Source organism: Chamaea fasciata, unplaced genomic scaffold, assembly GCF_029207755.1.
Source record: "Chamaea fasciata isolate MVZ Bird 193981 ecotype frontalis unplaced genomic scaffold, bChaFas1.0.hap1 SCAF_6, whole genome shotgun sequence".
NCBI lineage: Eukaryota > Metazoa > Chordata > Aves > Passeriformes > Sylviidae > Chamaea > Chamaea fasciata.
The window spans coordinates 55755768-55776664 of NW_027094091.1; the positions used below are offsets into that span (position 1 = coordinate 55755768).

At 42.9% G+C, this 20897-nt stretch overlaps 1 protein-coding gene across 1 annotated transcript in view; it reads right to left on the reverse strand.

The window, feature by feature from the left end:
* The window catches only part of MAML3 (mastermind like transcriptional coactivator 3), a 240642-nt gene that overhangs the window by 65621 nt on the left and 154124 nt on the right, over positions 1-20897 (reverse strand). Inside the window, exon 2 of the mRNA XM_066186419.1 lies at positions 16624-18102. Within this exon, the coding sequence (XP_066042516.1) occupies positions 16624-18102 (1479 nt within the window). The remainder of the gene's footprint in view (positions 1-16623; positions 18103-20897) is intronic.

Sequence of the window (20897 nt, forward strand, 5' to 3'; positions counted from 1 at the left end):
TCCAAAACTGCACCAAAAATTCTGGTCCTATCCTATTAATTTCTGTTTTCCAAGGATTGTTGCTGATATCATGTATTGGAAGACATGACCTACATCCTGTAGTTTCAGAAAATACAAGTAAGGAAGACCTCATTGCTAAATATATTTAAAAACCAGAAGAAAGAGAGGGTAGTCACAAGCAGTAGGGCAGAGAGGTGGGCTTGAGTGAGGCAGAGGTAGTTTGCCAGAGAACACAAAACGCTCCTGGTTTTCACTACAGATCATGACTGGTTTTTTAACAAGGGCATAGCATTTATGTAAATGCCAAGCCACTGGCAAATAAAATAACTGCATCAGGGGTACTCCCCTCTCTTCTCTGGAGGAAGAATATGCCTTTGCACAGTGCTTGACCACCTGAAGCTGCCCTCAAACTCTGCTGGGACTCGAGGGACCCATGGCTGCACTCCAAGCCTTGGGATTCATTTCTGGCATTAATGGATATCAAACTCCTGTGTGCAGAGGTGGCTCTTGTAGAAACCTGAGCCTTAGTTTGCTGTATGTTACTTCCTAGGGTCCCCATGTGAAAAAGAATCCAAAACATCCCTTGGGTACCAACTGCTGCTGCCTCTGCTCCAGTACTCTGCTCTGAACATCAGCATTTATTCCCCAATTTAAAAGCCCCACAGCTTTGAAGCAGTGTGTGACCTGTTTCTGCAGTAATAGACACGAATGTCTCAGAACTAATGATCAGATGGAGTATACACCTTCTCCACAAATCCATCTTTACTAAATACAATATGTTCCCTGGTCAAACTACACGGGTCTGATTTTCCTGCACAGGATGAGGTCGGATCTTGCTGCTACCAAAGCTGAAAGCCCCAAATACAACATGACTAAGAACTGAATTGCCCTCTTTCCAGAGCTAAGGCAGGCTCCACATGCTAATTCTCTGCTAAGCCAAAGCATGGGGCTTTGATTTCCTAACCTCAGAATGTTATCTGGCTCTGGTATAGGATTACCATTAGCTCTGTACATCTGTCCTTACAGTAGGGTCACTGTCACACCATATGTCACTTGAACAACCTTTATTTTTTCTGGATTTTTGTCTTTTTTTAAAATCAGTGTTCATCTGGAAGAGCCTGGATTCCCTTGGCTTTCAAAATCTGCTTTGCATTGCTAATGCATGAGGCTGTAGGCAAAGTTGCATTAGTGAGACAGAGAAAGACACAGAGAGAGATACTAAAAACCTGCTAAGACAAAATGTTTCCAGGTTGCTCTTCTCTTCAATACCAACAACACCCCCCCACAACCACTCAAACAAAACGTAAGAGAAGGTTTATTCAATTTCCCTATATCAAACTAATGACCTCTTTTCTTGCTTTTTTCTAAAATGCTTCTGCTTAAGTTCATCATCCAATGAATATTCCTGACTTGCAGAAGTGTAACAAGAGACAGTCTGACCTAGAAAGAGCAGGTCAGGCTTCACATGGAAGCCATTACAGGGTGGCGAGTCACAGCCTCAGTACACACAAGGTATGCCAATCTTTTGATACAGGTTGAAAAAACTCCTGCAAAATTAATGGACGATTAATTCTCCCTCTCCCCTCTCTAGTACTGTAGTAAGAGAAAGGGTCATCAGTCCCCAGATTGTCACTCCCTCAGAGGAACAACAAAAGAAAGAAATCAGAAGATCAGGAGGAAGGAATGAAATGTGTCTTCCAAGATCACTGTGCAGCCTTCTGGGACCTTATAAGGATTTTCTACTTCTATGGTACCTTTCATCCTGAAGGAACTCAACCACCTCTCTAAATCACATACTGATCTTATACCAAGGCTGCATCCAGTGAAAGGGAGCAGAGAAAACCATGTGGCAGGTGGTCATATGGCAGCTCCCGTGCTAGAAGGAGCACAGGAACACCTACAGGAAATGTAGGTCACTGCCCCAGGGGTTTAATAAGCCTAGATCCCACTATGTAACACCGACACAGTGCAAGGGGATGTAGGGGAAAAGAAGATGACCAAAACCCAGAGAAATCAGCAGAAAAAGGATGGCTATAGCTTGCTTCAAAGGGGAGAGACATCAAGTCAAACCACATATATTAGAAGCAAATGGAAACACTCCACAGCCACTCAGAAACAAAAGCAAGACATGGAGAATTGTATTGAAGCTGCAAGGGAGATCCAGGGCACATTCCTGTTACAGAGGAAGACAACAGGGTTTTTTCTACCAGCTTAAGAATGAGCAAGTCACAGCAGAGTTCAGACTCAAGATGAAGACGCTGAAGAAAAGAGCCTGTCTCTCACTGAAAATCACAAAGGTTCCCTGCCTCACTTCTATGCCTCATCTTCCACTGTTTTTCCAATGAAAAAGTTCACCACTCATTCATGGAATGTAGACAAAAGAGCAGCATTAACTACATGCCTCCCTGGGCAACCAGTGGATTAAAGGTGCTCCTACAACCCTGACTCAAACTGTCATTGGGCTCAAAAGTGTCATTAGAGAGCTCATGCAAAGAGTTTTCAAATTCAGCTACACTCAGATACAAAGATACATCAAGTATAATCTGTTGTTGTTCCACCAAAGAGTAAACCCTCACCCAAGCCTCATTTTTAAAATATTAGTCTTAACAGCTCATCTTCCTGTGCCTCTTGCATTTCCCATCTCCTTGCAGTCTGGGGCATCCAGGTATTACTGTGATCTTCCCCATAATGGGATGGTAAGATACAAATGACAGAGGAAGAGACTACAGGTTGACCTCATTGTCAGATAAATCCATTATGTGTGATTAAAACTTAACAAAATGCAGTCACTTTAAAAATTACTATCATGAAGTGCACCATGATTTACTGACTAAATGAATGAGAAATTTATCTGAATAAAATAGTCCAAGCCCTCCTGCACTGGCAATGCATGATAAGTTGCTGATTGTAAGAAGATCATTGCTTGCTGGTGGATGACTTACACACATCGATTTTTCCTAACAATACTAATTATCATAATAGCATCTCCACATACATGACATAAAGTTTCCTCTTAGGAAGAAAAAATTATTTCAGGCCTTCAGGTCCCAAACTGCAAAGAATAAAGACGGAAAGGAGGGATTTTACAAACTACCCCCTTGCCTTTTATTATGCAGATCAAAGGTCCAACCCACTGGATCTGACTTAATCTTGAAGAGATGGGAACAACATTCAGAAAGCACAAGCACTGTGCAATGAAGCTGTGATCACAGTGGGTTGTTTTTTGCATAGTGGTGATCTAATTTTGTGAGGCCAAACAAAGTCTTTGAGAAAGAAGAATGCAATCCCAAAGAACAAGGGAAAAAAAAAAACAAACCACCCCACCATTTCTCCAATTTCATCAAGATGCACAGGGGCAGACTGTGCAGTCCTTATGTAAGTGCTCCCATTGACTAAGGTTGTGTAGGTGTGAAATCTCTCACTAACTTGAAAAAGAAAAGCACAGTCTATTAATAGGAAATTAAAGTGGTGGAATAGATAAGAAAAATGGAGGAGAGAGAAAGAGACCACGTATTCTCAGTTAACTGAAAATCAATCACAATAACCCATGTTCTTTTCTTTGAGAAATCTAAGAGGTGATAAAAGACCACCTTTAAAAAACCCCAATGTCCTGCCATTCAGTGTCCTCTCCAGTACATGCATTTCAGACTTACCCTGAGGATTTTCCAAAAGTCTGTCCTTTTTACAGAAGAATGTGCTGCTCAGCATGAATAAACCAGCCTATTTACTGACATTAATGCTTTGAGTTTTTTGACCCAGAACACTGTACTTAAAGCGAGAGCCTGGGCAGAAGCAGACACATCAGCTGCCTTTGGTCAAAGAGCTGGCCATTCCACAGCTGCTGTCTGCTATAGGAAGCACAAAGCTGGGAGCTCTGCTGAAGTTCCAGCCCTGACATTTCCACTCTACTCTGACCTGTGCTGCCCAGAGGCCAGAGCTTCTCTGGCACAACGCTTGCCAAGTAGTTGGGAAGCAGAGCAGGCAAGCAGGATGCTCCAGACAGGTGAGTGGATAATAAAGCATAAGAGTTCTGTTGGTCTTTATTCAGCTTTCCCTGGCCAGCTGCAGTGGGAAACATCTTGCTGACAACAATGCAGGATTGATGTGCATGGTGTGAGCACTGCAGCTTTTACTGAAAGGCAGAAGGGCTTAGGGGCCCTGCTCTTTCCTCAGGTTGCTTTCCTCCTGAAGGGCTGCACTGCTACCTATGGTTTTCCCCCTCCAAGATCCCCAGTCATTGCCAAGCTGGGGCCTTTTCCACTGCTCCATCAGCACAAAAATCCCAGGCTTTCAGTGCATGTGACACACTGTCCATCCCCAGCCAAAGCAGGATCTGTGCAAGTGTGCCTGCAGGTGACACCCGTGTCCCTTTCTGCAGGGCACTTGGAAAACAGCCCACCCCTTAGGTAACCCGAGTCAAGGATTATTTTTTTTGGCAGCAGTTTTCACTCCTACTTGCAGCTTGGGAAGGACTGGGGATGTAATCCCCGCGCTCTTTGCAAACCAGGTGCAGGAATGAGTAAGTGCAAAGGGAAATTTCTAGAGAGCAGCACAGCTGGTGACTTCTCTTGTGTCATGGTGAGAAATCTCTGACATCTCCCACTGACACCCAGAGCTTCACCTGCTTCAGACACGCAAACTTTTTGGTACAGACACTTTCCCCATTGTGTTGTCTTTTACCTGGGGGATGTGAGCAGGCACTTGGGGAAACACAGAAATGATTCTCCTTGTTCTTGGACTAGCCAGCCCCATGTAGTCAGATGAATAAGGTGAATACATCTTCAGAGTGACCACATACATTAAATTTTACTATACAACCATGTGCATTGTGTAGTTTCTGGTGCACATAGTAAGTACTCCAGAAATGTCTTAAAAGGCTTTAAATATTTCTGTTCTATGCATGTGTCTGTGGGAACAGTGAAGCTGTCTTCAAGTGATGGGACCAGTTTCACGTGATATGAAGGGTTTAAAAGTTACTCTCCCCAAAAAGTCACCTAAAACTGCTTTTCTATCTGTAAGACTGCAAGGGTTTGTAACCCTAATTTACTGCATTCTCCTGCCATAGACAAATTCTCTAGGTGTGCATGTCCCTGGTCACTTAAAAACAGAAAATTCCTACATATTTAGTTTTGTTTTAGCCATCTGTGATAAGGGCACAGTACAAATAATCTTGATCAAGTGAAGCAATTCCCTAGTTTGGAACCCTGAAATTCTTGTTGAGATGGATTAGTGGTCAGACTGCAGGTAGAGAGGCCAAATTTATCTCATGGATGGTGCTACTACATTAGTGAGATTATAGCTAAGATTCCCCAGTTCTTCACCTGTCCTATGACTGGTTAAAAAGCCAATTAATATGACAACAAATATTTCATATCACAGACCACAGAAAGCCATGGTGTCTGCAGTAATTTCCTGTGAACTGTGACAATACCAAAAAAATGTCCTGTGCTATTAAATGGGTAAGGAGGGGAAGCAGAGAGATAAAAGCTGGATGAGGGGAAAGAGGAGGTAAACTTGAGCAGGGAACTTAGACAGAGAGAAAGAAAAATGGCTCATCAAGTAGTGGGAGAGAGAAAAGAAGCAGACAAATAATATAGGAGAGATTAAAGCAATCAAACAAACAAACAAATCCTCCCCAACCTGCAGGATTTAGAGGGAAAGAAATGCACACTGGAAAAGTAATTCCCTGGAAAGTGCATGTTGGGCAGTCTCAGGAATCTTGCTTTCTCTAGGCAATACCATGTACAAAAATGAATTTAAAATTCAGATTCTTTTGAGGATGTTTACCCTTCAAGGAATGTCATATCACAAAGGGAGGAGTCATCTCAGGACAGGTCTTACACTCTCTCTAGGTAGACACTTTCAAATTATTTTTCTTTCTGTTTTTAAAAGACACTGACTTTCCTCCAGTTTCTCCAAACAGCATAAGCAAACAAAAGGCATCTTATAGGTTTACCTGTTTTCCAAACCAGGCGATTTGAACCAAAAGTGAGAGACCTGACAGAACAGATTCTACAGAAGGCAAAGACAAAGACAAAGTTTCTGGGGTGAGTAATCTGCTTTAATTGTGCCCACGTGTGAAACAGAAGTGAAAAGGAGACAGGAAACAAGATTTTGTGACAGTACTGCTAAACTTGGGGTTGCCTTCTTAGGAGATACTTGATCCTCTCTAGGCAGTTCCTCTCTTAGCGTAGAGGAAGAGCTGCTAACAAGCTCCCACCGGGTGTAAATGAGGAAGCACCTGTTTGGAAGATGTGTTGCCACAGAATGGGCGGTTTTGTCCCGATGTGCAAGATGCGTTTGCAGGCTAATGCACACAAAACGCTCCTCTCACACATGAAAAAGGGGCTGAGTACGAGGTGGGAGGACTGCAGAATGCAACAAGAGAACAAAACATAGGGACCAACAGATCGGTTCCTCTCCTTATCCACAAATTTGGCTGTCTCGGACAACACTAAGTTGCTGAACACGGACATAAAGAGGACAAGCTTCCCATTGCCCATGAGGAATGAAATCTTTGCTGAGAGAGCAGAAGCCACATTCTTTAGCTAATTAGATGCATCAGCTGGGATTTGGCAGAACCTCCTGAGCACAGGACTCCAAATCTGCACATAACCACTTACTGGGACAGTCTTTCAAGAGGTATTAAGTGTTCCTACTATGGACACAGACATGTTGCAACATTAGGAAATCTTTCTGGAGGGAACACACATACGGATAACATAATGCTTCTGGTAGCATTAGGCTTGAATATGTAGAAATGCTTTGAAAAGCACCAGAAATAGGATCTACACAGATAAGATGAAAGACAAAATAGGAAATCAGAAGTGAGATGTACACCTTGCTGCTGAGCTGGAACATCCCAGCCATCCAGGGAGCATAGACTGATCAGAGAGCACTCCTTCACACAGGCACAGGATAGGTAGATGCTGAGCTCAGCTTTGAATGGATGCTGACACTGGTCCTGGTATCACTGCTCTGGGATCAGGTGGCCAAGCCCTCTGCCGAGGCACAACCAGGCTGTTAGTCATATTGCTTTAGAGAAGAGACAGAAAAAACTCTGGTAATACGTGTCCAAAAAGCCAAACAGCTATACTAGCCACAAAGGAGTATGTAAACACAAATTTAAAAAGGGCTGTTGGGTTCCACATATAACTCCACAAAACACAGTGATGTTCAGAACACTCCTGAGCTACAGTCCTGACTGCAGTAAAGAAAGGTGAGCAAAAATGAGCCCCTAAAGACGGGACTATTACTTTTCCTTTGAAAATATGAGCCTTGCTTGGTCCTAAGTTCCTAGCTAGAATATTAGTCAATACCTAATGATGTTCTCCTCAAGCAAAAGAGCTGGGACGTATTCATGCTCCTGGGACAAACAGTCTCTTTCGGTGCCATCAAAATGTTTTTTTGGGGGAGTGTGGAGGGAGGACGTTTAAGAAGCACAGGGATTAAACAGAGCAGGGGATTTTCCCTTTCTGGTAGTGCTTAGTCTCCCAGACTTCTCTCTGTGTCTTTCTTCCTCTTCTGCCATTTCTTGCACCTTAGAGAACAGCACAGACAATTGCGGACACTCCGATTGTGGAATTTCTGGCTTTCAGACCTCTTCACAGTGCTACCCAAAATGAAGCTGTCACTGTATGGAATCTTTAATTAGCTGCAACACCTCTGAGGTGGGCACTGCTTCTTCTGACATGTGGCTCTGACACCCTCCACAGAGCCCCACCACAGCAGAAATACCTAGATTTTCTCCCTCACAACGTTGGGGTTTTTTAACAGCTTGATCAGGTGCGCAGGACTTCCTGAAGGAGAAGCTGGGAAAGGATTGCCATGTATTCCCCCATTCACAAAGGAGCCAGTTTCTCCATTACACCAGCAACTGGTGATGGGAACATGGGGAGAGGAACCGTTTTTACAGTTTACCCTGTTCCCTAGACTTGCTCTTTATGCGCCCCAGCCCTTCTGGCCTGCCTGCCACAAAAGCCAGCAAACAGGAAAAAGGAGGTGATGCAGGAGACGGCAAAGGAGGATGTGTACAGCATGGGGAGTCAGCAAACAGTCCTCCGGGGGGAGGAGGAGCCCATGCTGACTTTTCATAATTTTCCTCCCCTGATGATATCTGTTTACCAGAGAACAGAGCAGGGAAGGAGTCACCAACACACACACACACACACACACACACACACACACACACACACCCCCACACCCACACCCACACACCAAAAAAAAAAAAAATTGAGGAAAAATAAAGAGAAGAACAAGATGGAGGTTGCTTTTAAGATAATGAAAATCTAGTTCAAAGCAGTGTTTTTAATTAGAGGATACCCTATAACCTTTATCCTTATCAATTGATTATTTGATACATTTTCTTTGCTGCAAGCTCCTTAACAGAGGGAAATCAGAGCAGAGGGAGAATGCAGGGAAAGAAAAGGAGGTCCCTGGCAGAGCAGGCTGGGTGATCACTGTGGAGCAGAAACTGCATGAAACCTACTTAACTGAGTTAAGCAGCAAAGACATTCCATTATTCACGCAGTAAAGAGAGCACAGGGGACGATACTGCTTGTGTGAGAATAATTCCTGTTGCAAGAATATTTCTATATGTACAATTAAACTCTTATTGAAATACTACTGAAAAAACTAAATTTCAAGTTCGCTTGGAATTAAATCTCAGCTTGTATATGCCTCTACTTTGGAGGGAGATGGGAAAAGAGATGGAAAGAGTTAATTTTTAATTTAGTCTCTTGTTCTCTTTACAAAGTATGGGAAAGACAATGACACTATGCTTAAGTTGAAAAAAAAAACCTCCCAGACTATCCAGAAAAGGCTTTCCTAGCAAAGGGATTTGCTAACAGTTTGTTTCCTGACGAACAGAATAGTCAAAAGCCAATTTTAAATCTAATGTCGGCAGAGATGCATGAGATGACACTGGGACTTAGAATTGCTGCTGAGGGTGGAAATGCAGCCTGAAAAGAGACAGTTTGTTTCATCTCTTATAATCAATACAGAGAGCAGTAAGGGCCCCAGATCTCAATAATCTAAAGTTCATTGTTATATGCCTGATGAAGGCAAATCATTCATTGATTTACGCATTTATATTCACATCTTTAGAAATTATAAGGACACCCCCACCAACCCCCCTTTAAATGGTTATTCTACGAAAATGAGATAGGTCTGAATGTGTTCAGATCCAAAACAGTGCCAGAGAAAATGGGTGGACAACTGCAAAGCCTTCCCAGCAAAGGCTATTCTCTTCCAGAATGAGTTGCAAGACTTGCTTGACTCCCACTACGAGCAAGGGAAAGCTGACCACCAATCTCATTCCAGACCTGGAAGATTGGGCAGAGAAGGGAGAAGAGAACTCCTGTGTCTCTCAGAAAAAGACATGAAGTAGACAGATCTTCCTGGCCCTGGATCTGTACTGTTAAATCTGACCAGGACCTGCTGCTGATTAAATCTGACTGGACCTGCAAGGCCCAGTAAATCCACTGCACTCACAGCCTTCTTGCTGGTGGCAGATGAAGGAATTTTGGTTGAACAATTACTTCACCTGTGTATTCGGTATGGACTGTAACTTGGAAACAATGTCATTTCATTTTGTGATGTGTATTTTCTAAAGGGACTAAGTGACACCTTAGAAATACAAGCACAACCAAAGGGGAGCTTCCAAGAAGGAGGTCTGGAGTTGCAGCAGAACCTTGATGGTAAAAGAACAGGTTGGATTAGAATGGGGGTAAGGAAAATCCCCAGTATTACATTCTCCTGTCGTTATAGAGTCATAATTTCATGTGTTTTCCCTTCATTTTCATATTCTGAAGCCAAAAGGGGAAGGAAGAATCAAAGCTTTACTCTTACAAGCAAACTCTTGTCCCAGATGGATACAGAACAGCTGGAAGTCAAGAATCATAAGAGTTCAGAAAACAGGAAGATAACTGCTACCTTATCCCAAATATGTATTAATTTTATGAGCACATGATTTTAAAGAAATTTTAGAATTTCTGAATATTTCCAACCAGCAGTGTTGGGAGGCATGAGTTCACTTTTGATTTAGACATTCAATATTTATGATTTTAAACATAGGAATATACATTCCTGTAAAAATAGGATCTGATTAATGTTTTTGAGATGTTGAGAAGCAAATTGGCAAACCTAGGAATTGCAGAAGGGAAATGAATAAATACAAGGGCAAGAAGAATTCTAAATGTCTACAGTCCAGGAAAAGGTAAAGCTAAGGATGCATATGGACTTAAAAAATTTACACACGGATAAATCTAAAACTCAAATATTATCTAAGTGCAAGCTATGATTCAATCTGCATCATGGCTGGGTAATGCAAGATCCTAGACTGGAGAAAAAGGAATCAGAGCAAGTCATACCAAAATGCTCAGACAAGTGCTCCACGAGTTCTGGCAACCAGTAGTGAGATACTAAAGGCTAAACAGACAAAGTGCTCTTGAGGATAGGACCCTTACTCTCTGTCTTTGGAATGAGTCTTCTCTCAAAAGAAAAATGGAAAGTAACAAAATCTAACTCGTGACCTGAAGTCAGTGTCTACATGAAAACAGGACACTTTATTGGTTTGCAATAAACACAGGGAGCTACAAAGGCCTGGGGACAGTAAGAAGTTGGTTAGGGCTGGTATTGCTGGAAGCAAGGGGAATGGGTCATGAGACTGGAAAGCTAAAATTGATGATGCTGACTTGCACTTTCAGGAGAAAAAGGCACAAAAAACACACCAGGAAAGGTTGGCACTCTATGTAAAAATATGCTGCTACTAGCCTTAGACATTTCAAAACCACAGTGCTTCACAACTGCAGTTGTAATTAATAAAACTGGAGGAGAATTGATTGGCACACATTGAATCATTAAACGATTGGACCTTGCTAAATAACAGGACGAACTGCTCTTTGTGTAGCAATCCAGATCATGTAGGAAGGAAAAGTGTAAAAAACAGAAGTAAAATTGGGGACATTTAATATACATTTTGTGCAGTCAGTAATACAAATTATCTGCTTCTAAAAAGAACATAGGACATTTTCTTTACAGATGTGAATAATACACACTATAAGTCTTCAAGAAGCTTGACAAGAAGAAAATCACATAAGAATGTATTTTTATAAATCTTAAACAAATTGAGAAGTTTCTATGAAGCAAAGAGTTACCACTACAACTGTGTTTTTCAAAGTGGAAAAAACCAGTTATTCTGACACACTCTCTAGCCAAACAATGGAACAACTGGTTTCATCTCTCTACCAGCAATGACAGGGAGGATTTAACAGTGAATACCAGTCAGCATGGTTTCAGAAGAATAGGTTTCACCAAAGAATTTCATAGAATCATAAGGTTATTTAGGCTGGAAAAGACCTCTAAGATCACTGAGTTCAGCCTTTAACCCAACACTGCCAAGTCCACCACTAAACCACAGCCACATGTGCATGTCTATTAAATACCTCCAGGGATGGTGAATCAACCACTTGCCTGGGCAGTCTGTTCCCATTTCCTTACAATAGGATGAGTGGTTTAGTTGGGGCATGGGAGCAATGCTCATATACTTTGATTTTGCAAGGTTTAGGCTGGGGAAAAAAACTTGACATTGAAGAAAAAACATTGCCAAATGAAATGAACGAAGTTTGTATTACATTAATTAGTACACACTCATGGGAAATGTCAACAAAATTGGTTTTTAGGATTATGCCATGGAGGTCTTAGCCAAATGCTGTCCAGTGTTTGTTTCTAGGGATTTATGCTACCATGGCCTCCTTTACAGCACAATGGGCAGATGACAGCAGGCATGGTAAGAAGGCTCGGCTGTGTTCACAAATTGCCTGGTAAGATGGTCAGAATCCATCTGAGCACATTTTGTTAACCTGTCGGTCCCTGAAAGTCTACCAGAGACTGATTTCCAGGAAGCACATTTGGACTCTTGTAAAAGACAGGCACAGCATCTAAACTCCAAGTCAAAGCTTTTGTGGAAAGCAGTGTCTACAAGCCAAACATAGCACAGACAGGCCTTCACTACAGCTCTACAGGCTGCTCAGCAAGTGATCCTCTCCTTCATTATTTCCATTCCAGCCTGTCTCCCCTAAAAGCTGGTAAGACAGTTGTTTCTCTGTCACATTTCCATGCAGTGAATACAAATCTTGCTTCTGTACTTCCAGGTAGACTTCTAAAAAAGGCCAAATTCCAGAACATCAACAATCACTTTTTCTCACTGTCTCAAAGATAACCTTCAAAAAAGTGTAAAATCTCTTTTACAATTTCAGACAGAAACACACCCTTTCACTTCTAAAGGACAATGATGATGATGTTTTGGAAATGCTCTCAGGACACAGGTCTCCCATTATCTTTGGCATGCAAAACCAGACTGAGCAGATGATGCATCTTGAATGTATAAGATTAAAACAGAGGACAAATAATTAAATATGAAGATATGCTTGCAGGATGGTGTCATTTCTCTCCTTCATTCACATCCCTACAATTTTAAACAATGTAACTAGTGGTTTCATTAGGAAATAATTGCAGCATTCTCACAGTCCCATGCAGGCAAATAGCTGCAGTCTAGTTTTCTTTTTTTTTCTCTTTTCCCTACTTTTCTTACACCCACAGAGAATTCTGTTTTGTTTTGACTTCTCATTACTTTCCTTCACACACTAGGCTCCAAACATCAAATTTTGCCTCAGCCATTCAACTTTTATTCCTTTGGGGTGCTTTTTTCTCCTACCATTATGCATTCCTATTGAACAGCTGGAACCAAGAAAAAGCACAATTAATTGTTCCTAAATTTCCCAAAGAAAACGGTTTTACTTTTCCTCAGTTTGAAATTACTTTTTGGTTTGAGGAAAAAGAGAAAAAAGTGCCTCCCATAAAACCTTGCATACATCTCAAAAACTTAAAGGAACATTTTAGCTTGGAAAACAGTGTAATTTTTGAGGAGGTGGGTTCAGGCTTTCTTCCTTTTATTTCTAAAATGCTATAAAAAGTCTAAACAAATCCACTGTTGCGTTCTTGGTGTGGAACTGATTTCTTTTATTATGACATGAGAACCAGAAGAGAAGAGGACCTCTACTCCTCAAATACCAAACAAGTTTCCAGCTCTGTGAAAATCTACTTGCTGGGTTAGCCTATGAGCCCCAGCTAAGCAAGAATGGAAGAACCACCCAGGAAAAGCGAGAGCAAAAAATGGCAACACCTGCCACAGAGTCACAAACTAATAACTGGGTTTAGGACTGATCAGGATACATGGAACAGGGTAGGGAGCAGGGAAATCGAAGTACGAGTCTGACAAGATGAGGTAACACTAGTAGGATGGAGTCTTGATAAGGTAGAGGAGTCAGGATCCACCATGAGTTTTGCTGGATATGGATGGGTCTGGATCGGCCCGTGGTTTTAACACTGTTCCAGATAAAAAACTCCATCAAAATTACCTTCAGGCCACCTCTGGAAAAATCCCTGACTCAAAAATCCAAACCAGTATCAGCTTTGTGTAAAAACACCCCAACTAGTGCTCCTGTGAAAAGAAACAAGGTATAAAATAAGATACAGGATTTAGTGGTTCAGAGCACATGGGTTATTCAGCATCAGTGTGTTGAGGGCTTCAACTGCAGTGCCAGTACCAGCCCTGAATCTCCACAGAAAAGCAAAGGACTAACGCATCTGACAGGAAGAGTCTCAGTACACACAGTGCAGAGATCCTTCAGGGAAATCCTCCTTCTGTTGGATGCTAGTTCTGCTAGCTAGGCTGCTAATTTAGCACTCTGCCTGTCCAACCACTCACACACACACTGAGCAGAAAGGCTTCCTTCCTTTTCAAGAGTAGGCAGTGATGCTCAGCCTGCCCAGGAGACAAGCCCAGAGCACTGACACATTAACAGGACAGTCATGGGCAGCTGACCTCCACAGATCATTTGCAAGGCCCCAGCTGGACTAAAAAAAAAATAAATGAATGTCTTGCTAAAATACACTCAACAACTGAAGCAATGAGTTAATATAAGAATGCTACTAATTACAACAGAAGTACCTCAGGCACAAATGGGTCTTAATTAACATCTGTACACATGCACAGAACTAAGCCATACCTAAATTTTACAGCAGTACACAGAAAAGAAGACAAGGCACTCATGTACATGTCAGATGATCTCTAAATCAGCTTTTGGTTCTCAAATATGCCCTTGTAAGAGTAACTTGACAGAAGTATATATGGTCACTGCTAACTAGATGCGATAGGTAGATTCTTTTTCTCCTTAAATATAAATTGTTAAATCATGGAGATTATTTAACAAAAACGTACACTTTCACAAATCTCTGTCAAACCCCAAAACTACAATGAAAGTAGAAACTATAAACTGACAGAAAGATACATTCACTTTACATTCAGAAATGTTTTTCAAACTGAAGAGTGCAATATTCCTATTTTTCATCTGTGACTATCTGCATGTAGTAAGTTTTAGAATCAGATAATCTGCATCAGTCTGTGTTTAACTTAAGAATACTAACATTTTTACCACTTTTGCAAAAACAGTAAGTTCCATCAAGCACATCTCACAATAATAAGCTTTCTAATTTTCCACAGAAAAATGCTTTTCAGGTAAGCAGCAGAGGAAGAAGGGATACATTACAGTTAGAAACTTATTATTTCAACCTTTCTCACCCAAATAAATCCTTTCAGTGTAGGCAAGTGAGTTCCACAAGTAGCAAAGACCTTTTGATGTCTCCACAAAAGCAAGAAGTCCCTGATCCTTAATGGATCAATAAATGTGAATTGCACATAACACATAACAAAGTACGGCTCTGCCTTAAGTTTCTTCTTTGTATGTCACAGAAATGACTTAATATCTGGACTTGTTTGTGGAAGAATGTCTAGTTCTATCCAAATATCTAGTTTTTCCTACATTTAAAAAAAAAAAGAGAGAGAGAAACTGAGTGAGAGTAGATATATGAAACCTTGGCTAGCCATTCATATTGTGGAACTGTAGAGAGATATTAACATTAATTTCTCGATTTATGAAATGGAGGAGATGGCATTAACTCTTTCACACAGGCAGTTAATCCTCTCAGCTGTTTGATGGGTCTTTGAGTTCAACAGATTTAACAAAAGCAAAGGAAAGAAACAAGAAAACACCAGGCAGCATGACCAAGCATCCTCTGCCTCTCAGCTACAAACTGACAAATCTGTAGCTACAATTACAGTCTGAGTTCCATGTCATTATTGCAGTATTCCTCTAGATAAGCCTTCCTAAAAAGAAGAGGCTTTAGATCACCTATGTCTAATAAAATAGGCAAGCAGAATTAATATAAAAATACGAACCTTCGAGTTGTCACCATACATCCTGAACCAAAACCAGGAGGCAGATGAACATTTCTTTTTGTTTTGCAATTAATTTTAAATAATATGTGATGTGCTCTGACCTGGTAAAGCTCCTACTTCTCCTTATTGGTTGATCCCCAAACTCTGTAAGCTGAAAGAATGACAAAATTTGCTGTATTTTCACATGCATTATAGTGTGAGTCACAGTTAAACCATGCTCAGAATGAAGTATTCCTTGTAGGTGGTGTGGAAACAGCTAATTTGGTGAAAAGCTGTTATGCTAAAATGATCAACCAACAATTCTATTAGTGTATTATATACTATCAGTGTAAACCAGACTTCTTGACATGTTTTGGTGGCACATAACTTCTGCGAAGGCACCACCTACTTTGGGAATTGATTATTAACTTTAATCCATTTTTAAACTCTCAAAAACAACATTTAAAAAATTTCTTCTTGAACCTTTCCATGACACCAGTGGACAGATCTTTACCGGGACTGCACAGCTAAGAATACCCTGCTAACCCAGGAGGCAATAGGGTATTGATGTAACCACTATTCAAACTGGCCATTAACTCATTACAAAGTATTCCCCAGCCTGGCAACTGCTGCACCAGAGCTCAGCACAGAGTACACATGAGACAGTGATGCCAAAGCTCTGAAGTCAACCTGGCTTCAGCCTCTTGCTGAAAGACAAAATACTTGCGGTTACTAAGGACTGCTTGAAAGTCCCAGAATAAACCATCTCATTATCATGGTCCAAACACCACTAAAAGCATTCCATTGTTCTTACTTTCTCCAGTCAAAACCAAAGGCACTCAGCGCCCAAAATGCTCCTCCTTTGCTCCCAGAGCCAAAATGCCAAAAATGCTGTTTCAAGCTGGCTTGATCTCTACCCTAAGAAGAAGGGATCAACTGCTCCACCTCCTCTTTGTTACAATGCTAACTACACTGTGGGGAAACAAAACCATGCAGTGGTTTAGGATCCACAACCACCAAGTCTTGCATTACGAACAAAAGGAAACAAACCCTCCAAGGAAGAGTGACTTCTGACCCAAAATTTCCCAGAGTGGTCCTAAGCACTCATCAGAAGAGGCACGAGTAAAGAGCAGTGAATTCACAACACATAAGTATAATGCAACATAATTTCAGTTATTTCTTAAAATAATCAGGCTCCAATACCGTGTGAAAAATCCAAGAAGCATCTGCAATGACATTCCATAATTTCCATGAGAAAGAGGAGGCGAGTGGAGGAGACTGGACAAAGAGGTACTAAGCCTTTGTATTGGCCTCTTGTTGCCCACATGTTGTGCCCTCACACTTACCTGACCAAGGGCAGGGAGCGTTGCATATGCCAAGGGCTGGTTTATCATTCCCTTCTGCTTCATGATGAGCATACGTTTCTGCTCCTCACTCAGGTGAGCCATCTGAGCCGGCATCTGCGTCTGCTGGGACTGCTGCTGCTGGATGTATGGCATCATGGGGTTCTTCCCAGGATTTGCCATGGGTGGGGTCATCCTCTGGCTCAGTTCAGTATTGAAATGGGTCAGAGGTTTGGTGTTGCCATAAGAAAGCATATTGGGCTGTTTGCTCAAGGAGTTTGTGACCAAATTATTTGGCTGCTGACTGATCATGTTCATGTGATTTTGAGGGAGGTAGTTATTAACTGTGGTCTTCTGGGGGTTGTTTGCCATAGGAGGCACTATTGGGTTTTGGTTGTTAAAGGCTTGAGAATACATCATCGGACTATTTGGTTTGTCTGCACCGAAGGCTCCTCCGTAGGGACTGGATGGAGGCCCCACCGGTGACCAGCTTGAGGGCTGATTTGGATGCTGTTGCTGTTTCTGCTGCATGAGCTTGGCTCTTTGCTGCTGCTGGGCTGCCATCTGCTTAAGCTGCTCAGCTGGGGACAGGTCAGCGCTCGGCAGGCTCACCGGCCCCGATCCCGCCACAACCGGCGCCGCGCTCATCAGGAAGCCATTTCCTGAGCGCGCCTGCGTCTGTCCGGGGGTGTGCGCCTGGCTGGGAGTCTGAGGGGACTGGACAACGCAGTTTGCTGGTGATCCAGCAGGGACCGGGGCTGGTGGTGCGCTGGATGCAGAGGCGATGCTAGAGCCTGTGGAGGTGTTGGAAAATGGAGGACCAGAAGAAGATGGTCTGACCTGGGGAGACCCTAATGGGACGTGAGCAAACGGAGAATGGGATGGATCACTTTTTACGCTCGCGCTCTCCTGAGTCTCTGTGGCAGGCCTGGGAAATTCGGGCTCCTTCTTCTCTTCAAAGTCTTCATTGAACAAATCCTGTATATCATCTTCTGGGACGGTGTTTGCCAGCTCATCTATGAGCTCCTGCCACTCCTGATCATTTAGGTTAATGTCTGAGAAGAGCTTGTTCTGATTCGAAAGAGATGTTTCAGAAGTGTCTATGCAGTTGGAGTCATCCAAAGGCTCTTGCTTTAGTTCCTTGCTCTGCAGGATGTTAAAACTATCATCCAGCTCGTTGCAGCCATTAACAGGGAGCTTTATCTCAGAAAGCCCACCATTTTCACCCAAGTCTTCTAGACCACTCCTGTGAGTTCCACTGTTCTGCAGGGGCAGGGGAGCTTTCATGTCAAGCTGGTGAAGAGGAGAAACAGCAGGCAAAGGCAAATTAATGGGCAAGCTGTTGATTGCCTCAATGCCTGGCACATCCTTTCGTGTCCGCTTGCTGGTTGGAGAGAAGTTCCCATCGCAAACTCCGTTCTGCTGCTCTCCATTGAGAGGTGAACGTGCGCCTTCCAACTTCCTTTTGACTGTCTCTTGAAGCTTAAAGAAAACAAGAGGAAAGACAAATATTAACCCTTTGCAGATGCAAAAGAAGTCATGAGCACTGTGACAAGGTACTCCTCATCAAGCCAGCGACCATAAGTTTTAAAACTCATTAGGAAGTTTCTCTGATTTCATTCTTATGCCTTGATCAATTTAAAAACACAGTCTGTAAAACCCCAAACAACCAAACACCTCCCCCTGTCCCAAACCAAGCCTTCCCTTGACCAGGAAGGCAGAACTGTAAAATATGGCTGTGCTTTCCAAGCTGAGTCTGAGCCTAACTTCCAGGAAATTTAGGGAAAAAGCTGACTAATTCAACATTTTGTATCTAATGCAGGGATGAGATTTAAACAGTGTGCCTAACACAGTGAGAAGTCGTAAACTGGAACAAAAAAAAAAAAAAGAAAAAAGGAATCACTAAAATTTACTACTCACTCTAATTTTTTTTTGTTGGAAATTTCTAGAATCTTCTTTAAAAATAACTGCAGTATAATTGATTGACTGCTTATATTGAAACGTGTGAAAAAAAAATTTAACATAGTTTCATTTGATTAGCCCTGTGTTCTTGGCTAGTATATTGAAAATCCCTTTTAAGGGAGAAAAAAGATATATCCACCCCGGAAAATAGAAGGAACTTTGCATAATGTTAACTCAATCAAATAATGAAAAAAAGGAAATCAGCCATGTGCTAGGAGCTAACATAAAACATAAATAGCTAACAAATAATAGCAAGACAAGTCTACAGAAAAGCAAATAAATTGGAATTTAAGAATTTTATAAAAAATAGTGTATTAACATCAGCTTTAAGTCAGGTTATAGAAGCATAGCAAAGAACTGTAGCAAGCAGCACTCCTCCCCACTCACACCCAAGCTGTCCTTTACTTATGTACGAGGCTAAAAAAAGCATCTCTCTTCAGCTAAGGCAAAAAACAATAGTGGGGAGGGGAGGAAGCAAAGAGGTCACAGCTCTAGCAAACGCCTTCAGGACACACTTGCATCCTTGATACTAGAACAATAGAAGACAAAATAGTGAAAGATTTTATCAGTTTTTAAAGTATTCTCACTGGTAGGAAAGTCCCAGATATGCAGCTCCCACCCCTTCCCTAACCTAGAGGTCCTCAACCTTCTTTCTTCTCACAATCCAGATCCCATTTATTTCTCCCATCCCAGAGGGCTGGTTCCCCTTTCATCGCATGTGTAAGACGGGCAAGCAAATCCCTATCTCACCCAGGTTTTGGAGGGAGTGGTTCTGGGAAGGCTGTGCCCTTCTCCTGCCCCTCAGGCCAGCCTGGCCTCTTTCAGCACAATGCAGAGGGATGTGGCTAGCACAGGCATTGCTGCAGCCACAGCTGAGCATGCGTGGGATGCCAAGGTACTGGTCAGACTGCTCTTTGGCTGAGAACCAGGCAGAAAGGCAAGGCTATGAGTCTAAGCAGACCATCAATTCCTTGATTTCCACTGGAGCAATGTGGGAAAATAATTAACACGTGAATACGAGTCCCCGGTGGGTCACTGTTGGCATAAGAGACCGAGACTTTGTTGCCTGTTCCGCCTTGCACAAAGCCAGTGTGTGCCAAGCCTCCCGCAGGCAGAAATTCCTCCACCCTCGTGGCTTCTGTGGTGCCACATAGACCAGCTGCTCTGTAACCACAGCCTCTGCCACATGGCTGCTCTCCTCTTCTGGTGCCTGGTCTTAAAACCCTGAATTTGGAGAGTTGTGGATGTTCACCCTGGAGATGAGAAAGTTCTGGGCAGACCTTTATAGCACCTTCCAGTACCCAAAGGGCCTACGAGAGAGCTGGAGAAGGACTTTCCACAAGTGATAGGACAAGGGGGAATGGCTTCAAACTGACAGAGGGTGGGTTTAGATGAGATATTAGGAAGAAATTCTTCCCTGTGAGGATGGTGAGGCACTGGCACAGGTTGCCCAGACAAGCTGTGGATGTCCCATCCCTGGAAGTGTTCAAGGGCAGGCTGGATGAGGCACTGGGCAACCTGGTCTAGTGGAGGGTATCCCTGCCTGTGGCAAGGGGGTGGGAATTAGATGATTTTTAAGGTCCCTTTCAACCTGGAGCATTCTGTGTATTTTTGCCTATGCAGCTCTGTGGCAGCTGTCCATATCCTGAGTCCATCCCCTCCCCAGTTTCTGGAGATGAGGGAACAGCATGGCCAGTGGTTTGCACCCAGAAGTTCCTCTCCCTGTGTTGCAGGCTGTGATGGGGAACTGGCCTGCAGCAATGTGGGGCTCCAGAAGGCTGTGAGTATGTTTTGGGCCTCCCTATCAAGTCCCTGTCACTGCATTCCCACTCCTCTCCCAAACGCAGCAGCTCTTGTCCCCACGAGCTCCACAGATGCAGGTGGGAAAGCACACTGTGCCACTCTCTCTAGACTAAGGCCTGGCATAGTCAGGTTTGGCAACCACAGTCTGCAGGAACCCACCAGGGCTGCAGAGCACGGGGCCCTGCAGGAGAGCATCACCTTCTCATCTCTCTGTGCTAGCAGCAGAGCTCTGCTAGCAAGAGGTGCTTGCCCAGAGGTGGTAATTGCCTCAATCTCTGCCAGTAAGCAGCCACGTGGAGAGGAAGTCCAGGACTAGTGTGAAGGATCAAAATCAGATCTCACAAGGGGACTTACAGTATGGCTCTCACCTCTGCTGCCCTCCTCTCCCTAAAAACCACCCGTGTTAAGCTGAACACCGGTGTGTGGCATTACAGCTCCCTGCTGCTTTTTGAGCCGTGCTGCAGAATCCTACAGCTGAGTTGGTTCCACTCACCTTTATATAACCCTGGATC